The sequence below is a fragment of the Hyposmocoma kahamanoa genome, unplaced genomic scaffold, assembly GCF_003589595.1.
Source record: "Hyposmocoma kahamanoa isolate Upper Pololo Valley unplaced genomic scaffold, ASM358959v1 228, whole genome shotgun sequence".
Taxonomy (NCBI): Eukaryota; Metazoa; Arthropoda; class Insecta; order Lepidoptera; family Cosmopterigidae; genus Hyposmocoma; species Hyposmocoma kahamanoa.
The window spans coordinates 989,750-1,005,283 of NW_020653747.1; the positions used below are offsets into that span (position 1 = coordinate 989,750).

General features: G+C 35.2%; 1 protein-coding gene across 2 annotated transcripts in view; it reads left to right on the forward strand.

Moving 5' to 3' along the window:
• The window catches only part of LOC113228352 (scavenger receptor class B member 1), a 127,192-nt gene that overhangs the window by 70,389 nt on the left and 41,269 nt on the right, over positions 1-15,534 (forward strand). For both annotated transcript variants that reach the window (XM_026461617.1, XM_026461618.1), the window contains exon 2: positions 6,917-7,008. In XM_026461617.1, the coding sequence (XP_026317402.1) occupies positions 6,917-7,008 (92 nt within the window). The remainder of the gene's footprint in view (positions 1-6,916; positions 7,009-15,534) is intronic.

Below are 15,534 nucleotides of genomic sequence, written 5' to 3' on the forward strand. Positions count from 1 at the left end.
TAATGTTCTTTAAACATAGCTAGCTAGATCCATCCCGATCACGTTAGCCAATAAATAAAAAAAACACTTTGAAACAAGTGACTCTACAACACACTGATCGCCTTCTTTTGTAAGATACAAAGTTATCATTCTTGCTATTCGATAGGCTGTGACTATAGCTAAATGGGCCAAGCGAAAGCTGTCCCTAAATTTATAAATATAATTGAAAATCGGCAACCAGTAATACAATTAATAAAAAAATTATAGACATCGTTGCACATACTAAGATGCAAAACTGGGTTATGACGATTATTATCATATCACTACAGATAAGGATTATCAAATATCTTTTTTTTTCCTTTTTTATTATACATTCACTACATACAGTGCGGCTAAAAATTTCTTGACCGATATGACGTATGAGGAGCGTCGTGTGTTATTTTTTTACTGCATATAGGCTGTGCTAGTTTGTATGAGCCCGTCCGAGTTGATGAGTTACTTCCGTAGTATAATGTCCTACAGGATTCTCATGTGGGGTAAAGCTGCAGATATACAAACCATATTTGTGTTGCAAAAACGAGCGATTCGTTCTGTATACCGTTTAGGTTCTCGGATTTCTCAAAGAGAAAACTTTAAGAACACTGGTATCATGACTGTGGCATTACAGTACATTTACTCGAATGTTTTGCATGCCCTTAAAAATATAATTTCATTAAGAACGAAGATATCCTTAGAACTAAGTCCAAACTCGTGGTACCACGTTTTCCTTTAACTCTAAGGTAAACGATTCTTTTATGGGGAACTGTATACGTTTTTACAACAACATTACGGACAATATATTAAGATAACCATTTCCTAAGTTTAAAACTTACATTAAAAGTATTTTAATTGAAAATTCATATTACAACATTATAGACTACGTGTTAGATAAATATGTATTAAAAGACAACGTGAGTCCAGATTCCACACAAATATGATTCAAAATTATTTCTATGGCATTTAAGTTTATTTGAAAAGAGCAATCCCTCGAGTTTCTTGCTCGCTCATCTCGAGGAGATCAGCGTAGTGAACGAGCAGTACCTTAAAAAATGATGTTTTCAAGTGTAAAAATTTTACCTATAGAATATAATTATGGTTATTTTACTTTAGTTTTGACGTTGGACATGGACATCGTATGAACGAGTTTATAGAAACCTAACAGCACGGCCCGTCCAAGTCCCAAATTTGTTTATTATTATTTTTATAATACAAGATCATGCTGATGGATACACGTCTGTCCTTAACAGTGTCACTTAGAGCTTTAAATCACAAAGATCTGAGGAGCACTGCCACTGCACCCGTCACCCTGACACATAAATTGCAAGTCCCAAGTGCCTGTAATTTCACCAGCGCCCTTACCCGTCGTAACCGGAACAAAGTAATGCTGGCATTACCGCTTGGCGCCAGAGATAGGTATGTACCTCTATATACGTATAGGTGGACGAAATCTTTAACAAGGAGCTCCACTGCTGCTTAAACTACTTACATTATAATTGAAAGTGCGTAATATACGACAGGCGAGGCTGTGGTAAGACAATTTGACTCACTTAGTTGAGGAAACCGAAATGGATGTTTTGTAAACAATATAAGCATCGGCCATATCGAAACATTATTCAGCATTACCACTTGTTGAATGTTGATGTGATACACGAGATGCTTGTTCCTGGAGCGTTCAACGTACGAATATTATCTTATGATGACGAGCTAGAATCTTCGCTACGGAATCTTAAAAATACTCGCACGTTCTAAACAATACCGTTCTTAAACTAAAATCTCGTTTTTTTTCCCAATTTTATTGTTCTTCATGGTGTTTTTACTACCATTTAATAGCAGAGGAGCTGAAGAACTTGGAAGTGGCAGTGTCCTCAGATCTTTGCGATTTAAAGCACTGAGTGGCACTGTAATTGTTATTGATCAGTGTGTCACTTAACACCAGACGCAAGATTAGTTCTTCCCGTCAATTAGTATCATAAGAAAGGTCATAAAAATAATAAAAACTACATACGATAGTATTAATTTTTGTGGGTATGTTACGTGGTTACTCCGGCGTTTGTTAACCGACGTTTGATGATTCTCTTTTGTTGGTAAGAGGTACCCACCTCAAGGAAGAAAATATTCCGCTTCTAAGGGTGGCAAACTAGGGGATGAATCCCGATCACCGATTGTTAACTTTTAGTTTCAGTTTGTATGTACACATATAAGCAAAATTTGAATTCGGTTCCTTTTTTTACATACTTACGTACATAAGCTCGCGCCCTGGTCCCACAGGAGAGGTAGACAGAGACCATGGAATGCCACTTTATCCTGACACAACTCTCGAGCCTCACATATATCAACTACCCTTTTCATACAACTTTTTATCCTTGTCACTTCGGATCTTAGCCTTTTTGAGGGCGTCACTGATCTGGTCAATGTAAGTCCTTCTAGGACGTCCTCTTAAAACCCTTCCATCCGCATACGCATCATAAATCTGTTTGGTAATTGTTCTTAAATCCATCCGCTCTACATGCCCAAACCACCTCAACATCCCTTTCTCTATTCTAGTCACCACATCCTCATTCAAGCCACACCTTTCACGTATTAGAGTATTCTTCACTATATCACTCAATTTTATTTCACAAATTTTTCACAAAGACATCATCTTCACTGCATTAATTCTACTTTCATGCTTCTTCTGTCATACCCAACTCTCTTTTTTTATAATTATTAAAAGAAAGAAAAAAATATAGACGTCTTCTAGCAAACCGTGCCAGACGTAATGCCAACTATGTCACGGAACGAACCAGCGGACCTCACGATTTTTTCTATGTGCTTGTTGTCGTATCTTTGTATTTAGTTTTCAACGACTTTTAGCCGTAGCGCCATCTATGAAAGTATTTCGTCACCTAGTTAGATACCTTTACAGCTACCAACCTACTAATCTCCTTTTTTATTAATAAAAATTATCCTACTTAAAGTTAAAAAAGTCATCCACTAATATCGCCCGTAGAATCTTCAAACCTCTCTTCACAAAAGTTGTAATTTTGGAGATGTGACCTTATTACTCACTATTTATGCATTGGATTAAGTTGTTGTGCCCATGCCCGCAACAGTTTCTCAAGTATTTGTAGTAATAATCATAATACCGCACACACTCAACCTAGCCCCGCATTAGGGAAACCCTGTGTCGCGGTGCCATGGACACATACATAGACAACCACAAATTACGCCCAAATAAATGTTGGCCATACAAATACCTCTACCGGCCCGGGAACCGTAACCGTTCGGCCACGGAGACAGGCAAAATAGATAGATATATATCAAGTTTATTCAACACAAATGCAAACAGAAACAAAATATTTACAGTCACTACACAAAGTATAACACAAAATCACATAGAACATACATTATTAATTAAATACACATTTAAACAGCACTACGCTCATAATTTGTTAGTACGTAATATCGTGTGATGTTCTATGTATATGTGTGGGTGTGTTTGATGAATAAAGTCCGATTTAAGTTAATTTCATTTTAAAAACAAATATGGTGAGAGAAATAAACAAATACTGTGAAAATTAACAAAATTGTATGTATTACTACAGTTTGTGTCGAAATGGTCTTGACTCAGCATACATACTGTAGACCGTGAAAGTCAAACACAGCTTGTTTTCTGCCAATACCATATGGCGAGCGATTGCAACCCAGTAAGCCATACCACCAAACTTCATCACACACAAAATACCTAACTCTAAAGCATCAAGTAATGTAAGTAGTGTGTAATGTAAGTAGTGTAAGTAAGTAACATAAATAATAATGTAAGTTAGTGTTACAAAATAATATTAAATTGTAACTATAGCCACCAAATATGACGTAATTTTTATTCGGAAATTCAAGATTTTTAGGTTACCAGGTATCAAACCCATCAATTAAGGATATAATAAATAATAATAATAAATTTAACATTACATTATATAACATTACATAACAATTACGTTGGATTTACTTTACAAATAATGGTATAATTAATTTATTTATATTTTAAAATATGTTTGACTGGCAAAACATATCTGTTGAGATAAAAGATGTTTTTTATATTTTATGATTAATGTCATGTGGAGGAGTTGTAGCGGTATCTAATGACCCCACTGCTGGGGTTAAACTCATAGTCCACCACGCTCCAATCCAATCCAATCCAATGAGTGTTGGAGACTACACACATGTTCAGATTCGCCAACAAAATTGCCATGACGCACGTCGATTGGCGACGTGGAGATATCACGTAGGGAAATACGTGACTGAGTGACAGATCAATTAGATCATCTGTTAGAATGCGCTGTCCGCTCTTGTAGTAACATAAACAAGATGAGTTTTGTAATTTATGGCATATTATCATGTACATTTATAAGATTTTATGATGAGTTTGAGAATTGTACTTGTGGGACTGGTTTCTATCGTAAATAATCGCCTGTACTATGAGAAGACCAACCAGCCTTAAGCGCGCTTGCGCAGTACGTAATGCTTTTTTACGGGACTAACAACGATGATTCTCAGACCAGTGTTTATTGTTGTGGTCATTTTTATTATTTTTATCGTAAGGTGTTATTTAATAATTGCACGATAGTATAACTTGAATATTTAAGTAAACAATTTGCCACGAAAATTAGGTAGTGAACACTAGTCTGAGAATTAACAACACGCCTGTTCAAGCGTGTACAATTCAATGACTCGTTTAGGGTGCTGCTGGGGCGGCTGGGTACTGTAGCGCTTCAGAGATGTTCGCTGAGGCGCGGGTAGATTGTTTCCAAGCAGCAACGCGCAAGCGATGCAGTTCCTTCGCCAACAGCATCTTGACTTGAATTAATTTTACATATTTGGCCATTATTTAAAATTTAATTATTGTAACTTCGAATATAATGAATGTAATCTAGTTAGTAACGTGATGTAATTCTATGCATTAGTATAATTATGGACTATGTTGTCTTACATTGAATAAATTAATTTGAATTTGAATAGCTGTTGCTGTTCCACTCAGAGCCTTAAATCGCAAAGATCCGAGGGGTACTGCCATTGCGCCTCTCACCCTGAGCAATAAATTGACTCAAACTAATGCTTGGCCCCTGAAATAAGTAAAGTGGCAGCTCTTCCCTGGACGAACAGTGCCACAAGGCGTTTTCCTGCTACTAAATATAGTTTCGCTTCAACAAAAATTAGTAAAAACGCACTATGCGAAAATGCGTTGAAGTTTCATCTCTAACGCGATGAAATGCAATTTTAAATTCGAATTATAATTTTTTTATTAAAAAAAAACCTCGAAATTTCGTGAAATTACATCTATTCGCCAGGTTTTATTGAAATCGGTTACCGGAAAGTGCGCGAAACCGGGTTCATCCCCTAGTTTGCTACCCCAGAGGCGGAATATTTCCTTCAAATTTAAATGGGAGCAATACTGGTGTACCCTCTTTCCAACAAAAAAAAGAAGGTTCAGTAATATCACAGAGTTATCGCGTAACATACATACAAAAAAAAAGTAAAATTGACAACCTCCTCTTTTTTTGAAGTCATTTGACAGATATCTTCATTTCCACCTTAAGGGTTATTTTTGCGTGTAACCAACAGTGGTCAACAGCGTTCATCCGCAGCTGCTAGTTCATGTAAACCAATGTCTAAACTAGATTATATTTTTCCTCTCAACAAAAGGTTTTCACAAGGTCAGCGTAATAAGAGACGGGGCCAGTTACGATTAGAAAAAAAACATTTTTGTGAATGGCGTCTATTTGGCTGATAGTACTTGACGGCGTCGTTGGCCTTGCGGTTACCACTGTGGGGTACAGATCGGAAGGTCCTGGGTCCTTTTTTTACATGGGTAAATTATCTGGACACCTCTCTGCTCTGCCGTCCTTTAGCTAAAACGTGGCTAAGTGACAAAATATTTTTTTGAGACGTCATAAAAAACCATAACCCAGTTTTAGAATATTGAAATGGTTTCATGATATATCAGCTATGCATCGTTAGGGTAAGTTCCGATAAGCTGAACAAGTTAACTAATTTTGACTGTTTTTTTTAACCGGCTTCAAAAATAGGAGGAGGTTCTGAATTCGACTGTGTTTTTTTTTGTATGTATGTTATGCGATAACTCCGCCATTTGTGAACCGATTTTGATGATTCTTTTTCTTTTGTTGGAAAGAGGGTACCTCCATAGTGGTCCCATTTAATTTTGAAGAAAATCATCCACCTATAAGGTTGGCTGTTCACGCATGAAGATTCATTTTTATAAATAGCGCCTAAATTTTATTTTAAGGAGCAATTATTTTATTGGTTGATTTTGCTATTCTCCAATTTAAGGCGTTTTTATCTCTCAATATACTTTGAGTAATGAGAACCGATTTTATTATCTCCTGTGTCAAGTCCTGTATAGTGGCGAACTAGGGGATATTTCAATAAAACTTGGCTAATAGATGTAATTCCACGTACTTTTGAGGTCGGTTTTTTTAGTTCTCTGTACTGAGATTATTGCTATTTAAAATGGTTATTTGACCATTTGTCATTTAGCCGCGTTATAGTTAGTGGTCATCAGTCCTGCGGGGGTAACAGAAAGGTTGCGTGGATGGACCCCTACCGATTAAAACGCCCTCTCAAACAAAAAACAGCCTTTGAAATAAGTTTACATATCGTCGTATTAAAGTGAATTCCTCGCATCTGATTTCTATGTAATTTTCTGAACGAAGATAAAAATGTGGTGTAAAATGTAGTAAACGCAATAATGTTTGTGGGTAGCATTTGAATGAGTTAAATTATGCCTCTTTCAGATACATTGTCTTTAAATTTTAACTTCTACTCGTCAAGAGAGCGTTTTCCTTTTAACCCACAGAGTATAAGTTTTATGTACATGCTAATAAAGCCTTTTATTTTTCCTCAGGGTTCGTCCTGGCCTCGGCGGTTGTAATGCTGCTGCTAGGTATCGTGTGCGCCATTTTCTTCGGCTCGTGGGTTAGGATGGTCATTGATTATGTAAGTTTTTTATTATTATTTTTTATAATATACAAGTGCACATTTGACCTCCATTTCACCTGATGGAAAGTGACGATAAGGTCGACGATGGAGTATGTACACCAAAATAATGCATTCAATGTTAATAAGTCTGCAGGCGTCAAGTGCGAATCATTGGAATACCCCTGAGAAGGGGGTGGAACATAAGCCTACGTCTACCCTTTTCAATCGGCATCATAATAATTACAACTTTTTTATAAAAAACCGATCTCAAAAGTTCGGGGATTTAGAAAGAAAATATATTTATTTGGTCCACATTACATTGACAATAACTACTTTACAAATACAAAAATAAGGAACCAAAATGGTCACCACTCAGCATGTGCCAGTTTGCTCACGGAGAAACAGACCGGCGCTGATATTCTGTGGCCACCACAACAGAAACAGATAGGACACCACTACAACGAACATACACTTTAACAACAGGAACATATACATACATCAACTTAACATAATATAAAATATATAGGTTTTTAAACATCACAATAAACAAACAATCATTAAACAATGACAACTCTTACCACATATAAAAAATATATACACTATAAAATAATATAACATAACATATGCTGACCTAAATAAACTACACAGAAAACAGACAAAAATAAAAAAATGAAATAAAATGAAAATTAAAAACAATAGTTAATAAAACAAATCAAGAAAAACACTTCACTTAAAAAATACCCCACTCGTCGTACCTCTATTAATTACATCTATTTGCCAAATTTTATTGCAATCTTATATCGGAAAGTGCGCGAAACCGGATTCATCCCCTAGTTTGCCACCCTTAGAGTTGGAATATTTTCTTCAAATTGAAATGATACCAATACTGAGGTACCCTCTTTCCAACAAAATAAGAATCAGCAAAATCGGTTCACAAATGTATGTGCCGGAGTATTATTTTTGTGCATGTTAATGCACACAAAAAAATACGTCGAATAGAGAACCTTCTCCTTTTTTAAAGTCTGTTACAAAATAGGGAACCTCTTTTGTCAAATCTGTTAGAAATAAACTGTATACAGATGTTTTAGTTTTTTATGATACTTTTTTAACTTGCTTACTTGCCTCATTTTTTATTGTATTTCTTTTTAATTTTCGCAATAACTATCGAAGCGCGTTGACCCGGTTCTCCGGCAAACGAAATAAATTATCTATTACAAAATATTCTACTATCAATTTAAAGTTAAAGTAATTAAAAAATATATATATAAAAGACCCATGTGCAGCAATGGAACTTAGGATATAGGTTTAAAGGCACGTTCATTTTATACCAACCTCATGGCCATAATGTAATTTATAAGAATAACTGCTTCAGCATGCGTATAAATATTTTCAATAAGTCATTAAATTTTTTCCGGATTTAAATCGCGTATATTTGTTTTTTTTCAAACAAACTAACGTTTCGGGCCCTTTACGCGATTTAAATCTGGAAAAAATAGTTACATTTCCTACGTGTAACAATCGCGAAAACCTAAAAACTCGATTTGAAATTAAATTGTTACAAGGACATACTTTTAAATTACAATTGATTAACATTGACAAAATGGCTTTTGACACCTTGCTTCTATAGTAATAAGGAATGCTTAGTGAAGCGGACTGTTTAAATGGGGTAAAGGGTGGGTGCTAACAACGAGTGAGCAATCCCAAAGCAAACTTAATTACAGTTTATTATTTTTTTATTATAAAACACGTATGTAGCTATCAAATCAAAAACAGCAAAACGAAAGGAAAATACGACAAAAACAATCACGTTTAAATTTAGAATTTAAATTAAATGTAACTATTATGGAGGAGGGGACCCTCTTTCCAACAAAAAAAGAATCATCAAAATCGGTTCAAAAATACCGGAGTTATCGCGTAACATACATACAAAAAAAAACATACTGTCGAATTGAGAACCTCCTCCTTTTTTTGAAGGCCGTTAAAAAGTAGATTCCTGAGCGTAGCGAGGGTTTCAAGGCACGAGACGCAAAACAATTTTGCTGCCGAGCGAAACATACAACTTTTCACCTCACTACATAGGGCGCACTATAAGTTTCCGGAACTGGCCACTTGCATAAACAATATTTAAAAAGTAATTACAACATTTGAAAATGGAACTCTTTGGCTGTGGAATACAGTTTGTTTCATTTTCATTTTCGTTGCTTTTGGCGATGAAGCACCATGCAAAACGATTATTTATAGCTGGTTTGCAGAATTCAAACGCGGTCGTGTGAATCTCAGTGACGAATTTCGTGATGGTCGCCCGTCCACTGTTGTGAACAACAAAAACATCGATGCTGTGCGCCGTGTGATCAAAACAGACAGACATGTGACATACCATGAGATTCGGGCATCTTTACACATAGGCATGAGTCAATTACAATCAATACTACATAAACATTTGTGTGTGAAAAAACTGAGCTCTCGGTGGATCCCACACAATTTGACTGAGGCTCAAAAAACGGATCGCGTCACTTGGTGCAATGCCATGCTTACCAGATTCAACGAAGGGGCGTCAAATTTGGTGTGGGACATAGTAACAGATGACGAAACATGGATTTATAGTTACGATCCCAAAACAAATCTGCAATCGAGCGTATGGGTCTTTCGTGATGAGCCGAAACCAACCAAAGTGGCGCACGTGCAAAGTGCGTTAAGCGGATGATTGCTTCTTTTTTTAAATAAAACTGGACACGTGGCTAATGTTGCTTTGAAGAATCGTTGTACCGTGAACAGTGATTGGTACACGACCATTTGTTTGCCGGAAATTATTGACAAACTCAGTAAAAATAACCGTAAACGCCGTATCATCTTGCACCACGATAATGCCAGTTCTCACACGGCCAGACAGACAAATGAATTTTTGAAGGTGAACAACGTTGACCTTATGAGCCAACCAACGTACAGTCCCGACCTGGCACCTTGTGACTTATTTATTTCCAAAAATTAAAAACCATTTACGTGGTCAACGATTTTCAGGCACAAATGTTTTCAAAATTGGTTCATTCGTATAAAAAAGTGCATTAACGCTAACGGAGGATATTTTGAGAAACAATGAATTCATTTCTGACCATTTATAGTATTTTTTTCTTATTCATTCCAGAAACTAACTTATACTGTGCCCCACGTATAGCGAGGAAAATGGTAGATGAAAGAAAAACAGTTGAACTTTAAAACATCAGTTTTTTTAATTAAATGAAAACCTTCGGATGCGTTCTGAATTTACACCTCATCAATTTTTAGTCTTGCTTGTGCTTTTATTTTGTGTGATTAAGTGATTATTGAATTTAAATTAGTTCTTCGACTAATTAAAATAATTTAATAAACGCAATTAGTTATCGTTGCCAATTTAATGTCAACAATAATAAAAATAAAATACACCAACGAATTTATATTACGTAAATAAGTAATGCACGACAAATCGCTTATTTGAACGTGTTATTATTTTTTTTTTCCATCACAGTCCATCGTCAAGTTCGAATTTCAAAAATTTTTCCACGCTAGCGTGGTAAAAATGCTTTTGCGCGTGGATTTCTAAGGAGAAAGAAAGCCTTTCCGAGCTAGTGTAAAGGTTTTTCTTTCGATGTGAATACAGAAATCGAAATAAGGATTACACCATACTCTACAGCGCTTCAGTCTTTCGTATAAGTTTCGAATCAGAGAAATGACGGTCAGAAATATCACAGGGATCATTTTATCTCTAGGTGTACAATCTGAGTTCTTCTACAGTGGCACCGACACGCTTCAGCATTAAGAGTTGATTTTAACTCGGCTCGAATTTTTTTCCCGCACTCATACGGTTCATATAGTGTACATAATCGAAATAGTGTATTATTTCTTTTTATCTTTCCAGCCATTGACTTACAAATAAATATACGACGGGTCTAATACAAAAACCACGAAAAAAATGTCCCAAGTCAACCTATTTAAACGTAGCGACATGTCAAGGAATATCAAAAAGCTAAAACGTTGAATTTAAATTGTAATGTCATCGCAGTACTGTCTAATTTTGCTTGCTTCGCTGTCAGTCGAACAACAGAAGACTAAAGCGTGAATGACGCTCTGTATACGATTTTAACGCCCTATAAGTTCGGACACTTTTTAGCGCGGACCCGACGTCCATATAATTGTAAGTCAATGTTTCCAGCTAAATATTTTTGCAATGGGGTATTTGTTTTTTTAAATAATTAAATATTCAACAGTTGTTTATTATAAAATTTCATGTACAATTAGTAGGAACTTTTTTAACGTAGCATAGTTTTAGGCTTTATTATTAGGAAATATTATCATAATAATCTCTATTTATCTTTCATAAATGTATGATTATAACTTTGTCATAAAAAAAAATGTAGAATCACATTTATAATATACTTACTGCTTACTTTTAAAAGAAATTTCTTCCAGCAGAACTAAATATAGGGGACAGTAATTACAATAACTTGTTTACGTGTATAAAGAAAACAAATATTACTTCATTGAAAAGGAAATATATATCAAAAACATTTATTATGTGTATAACTTACACTTACTTATAACTAAACATGAAAGTTACAGTTACCTAAAGGTTGAGTGGATCACCGGTCAAAGGTAAGATGCGGAATTTGGCCACAGAGCTTTAAATAATAAACAACGGATGTAAAAAATTTCGATTCAGTGTTACCGAACTCGTTATTTGTCCTACTTAAATATTCAATGGTTACCTATCAGTATTCCGAAATGACACTTTCCAGATTTAACGTTTGCTCGAATTTTCATAACCTCGAAAGTAATTTTGAGACGAAAACGTTTTTTATTTTAAACCTAACTTAACCTAACCTACCTAACGGTCAGGGCTTCGATGAATGGTGTCAGTCTTAGTGTCATTGAGCGGGTTAAATTAGAGTTAAACATCTCTGTTCTGTATTTACGCTGACGAAGGACGTAACGGCAATATTACCGGGATAGAAAAGGAATTTGGGCCAATAGAGGAGGGTTAATTATATATCCTCTTATTAGGTTAAAATATATATTATATACGATATAAATATACGGTAGTAACCTATCACAAACTGGATTTTATTTCTGAAATAACCCAAAGACACGATTAGGTTCGGTTAAGTTAGGTTTAAAAAATGAAAAATAATAATAATAACGCACACATTCAACATAGCCCCACACTATGGAAACTGTATGTCGCAGCTGCCATAGACACACACATAAACAACCACAAATTGCACCCAAACTCACGGGAGAAATAAATGTAGGCCGTACAAATGTTTCATCCGGCCCGGGAATCGAACCTGGGACCTCTGCGTGGCACGGTCCAACATGGTAACCCTTCGGCCACGGAGGTAGTTACGACTGTCATGTGATAAAAACACTTTTGACGTATAAATCATACGTGATTTTGTTATACCAAGGACACAATTTGGCAATAGGCCTTATTTGTACAGTTTCTTTATTTTATTTTATGGCAAAATGTCCCCTGCATGAACAATATCTTTAACATTATCACACGTAATTCGCGAGATGTCGAGATTGCCGTACATCACGAGATGTCGTTAACTTGTTGTTATCCCGAAAACTGTGATCTCACCATCTTAATGCCCGGTGTCAAGGCGACTGTATTTTATTGTCCGTGACCTGGAGATCATTTTTTGCACAACTACGACGAGGTCAATGAAGGGTTATGATTCTAGAAGCTATTCTTTGGCCCTGGACGAACTTTTTAACAAGGAGTTCTACTGAAAGGGAGTTTTCACATCAGGCTGTAGATGTGCTACAGTTTTCGTTTCACTAAGGTAAACGATTCTTTTATAGGGAACTGTATACGTTTTTACAATAAGATTCCGAAGCATATATTAAGAATACCATTTCCTAAGTTTAAAACTTACATTAAAAGTATTTTAATTGAAAAGTCATATTACAAAATTGTAGACTACGTGTTAGATAAAGATATATGGAAAGACAACATGAGTCTAGATTCTACACAAGCATTTAAGTTTATTTGAAAAGAACAATTCCTAGAGTTTCTTGCTCGTTCTTCTCAGGGAGGTAAGAGTAGTGAACGAGCAGTAGCTTAAAAAATGACGATTTCAAGTGTAAATATTTCATCTATAGCATAAATTGTTATTTGAGTTTAACTTTGACTGCAGTATATTTCTCAATTTTTAATTACCACTTAAATTAGTACCATTGGTTTAATGCAACTGTTTATACGTCAAAAATGCTTTTCTCAAACATGCTCGGAAATGTTTGCATTACTTTCAAAAAACAATCACGGAAAGTTTGTCGTTTAACGACCGTACGACTTGTTCCCGGCCAAGACCTGCAAAGTATGAAAATCCATTACTGTCCTCTTCTCTAAACTTTTAAATCTACCTGCTAATAATAAACTACATAAACAGGCACAACAAAAACTCATACAGCCAACTCCACACTGTTTGTGATTGCGAGAATTACTGTACCGCTAATTGAAAAAAAAGGAAAGTGGTAAAATAAACTAAAGTGCTTTGGTATTCTTTTGTTTTTTGTGAGTAGAACGTTCTCACAAAAAACAACAAACTTCTCGCCGAAGTTCAGCAGATTGCTATTAGAGCATCTAGAAAAGCAATAACATTGTCTTTTAACAATTGTAGCAATTGTCCTTACATATCATTACATTACTTTACTACAAATTAAATTCAACATTGCATTTTCATGCCTTGAATAAGATGGGATGTAAAAAGACCGTCAAACGCTGGCTTAAAAATAAAAACTATGATGAAACAGAAGGTTTACTAGAAGTTATTTCATAATTATATTGTAAAAGCTAATTGTTTTATTCTTAATTAAATATAGCTATTTTGTTTTTAAGCACTAATATAATGAATCTGTGCACAAACAAGATGCTTAAGATACAGGTAATAATGTACTTAGTTTAGGCATCGCAACTATACTGGTAGGCTTCTAATAATTAATTCTATAGCTTCATGATTAGTATAATAATTAAGGTTTATTTTTTATTTTTTTTTACCAATTGCATATTAGCTTCCCTTACGTTTGTTTTTTTACTTATATTTAGATTAAGTTATATTGAAATAAATTTATCTTTATCTTTATCTTTATATCAAACGTCTTTTATATACTCTTAAACATCTTTCTTTGTTGGAGAAAAACACTATATAAGCCAGTTTTTACTACCAGTATAGTTCCTTCAATTGTTATTCCTCACATTCTCCATTACTTTAACAAAGAATTATAATTTGAAATAGAAAAGAAAAAAACACTTTTAGAGAATATGCGTGAAATATTCAATAAAATATACATCTATATGCTTAGTAATCAATGCAGGCTCTCGGCCTGCGGTCTAAGGTTCGATGCCCACGATCGATCACGCTTTCCACAATGTGTAACTGTGTCGCCACACCAGTGCGATGACTAGACTCTACCGGATTAGAAACGAGTGTATTATTATTGGTGTCGGTTCTCGTGACTCGGAACGTAAACTAAAATTTGACAGACCTAAAAATTACATCGGAAACTTTTTATTAAATTTAACATACTCGCACCTTTGGTGTAATGACGCCTTTTTTTTATCACTTCATTTATCACTTTTTATGGTCACTTGGTGACGGGGTGAAGAAGTCGTGAGTCTTAGACATAAGTTGGCAAGTCTCATGTTCCTGTAATTTCACCGGCACCCTTCTAAACCGAAACGTAGTAAAGAAATAGGTAAGGTGGCAGTGCTTCCCTAGACGACTTCTTTCGCAAGAGCTCTACTACTCCCGTATATAGGCAATTAAAGCTTACAATTTCTTGACTTATAATTATTAAAACAAAGATCGAACTTTCAGAAAAAATTCCTTCGATCCGGCCGGATTCGAACCGACGTCTTCTAGCATACCGTGCCAGACGACGTCTTCTTTCCGGCCGGAGTGTTCGATCTTTGTATTAATAACTATAACAAACTACTGGAGTAATTTCACATAAAATAGCTGAACATCAAATTAGACTTAGAGACTTGTGTTTTGTTATAAAATAAAGACATAATTATAGATTGTCATATAATTATTTCTAGTAATTCGGTTTTTCGTGCCTTTTTCAACAGGCTACGAGGTTTACGAATTTAGTCGACATATTATTATTACTTACCCGGCTAGACTTTTGAGAAAACACTGCGTCAAAGTCAAAGTATTGTTTATTTCATAGGTAAACAAATTACACTTGAAATCGTAAAACTGATGAAACTGTACTGCTCATTCGTAAGGCAGATTCCCCTGAGAAGAATGATCATATAACTCTAGGGGTTGCTCTTCGTAAATATAGAATACATTTATCATTACAATATTTAATTTAAACGTCTTAGATCGAGAATACCTGAAAGAGTTAACGAGCCATTACCACGGATTTTTGCCATCCAAGTACGCAGAAGCTGTAATTAACCTTTAGTCATTGACTTACAAATAAATGGACGACGGGTCTAATACAAAAACCAGGAAAAAAATGTCCCAAGTCAACCTATTTAAACGTAGTGACATGTAAAGG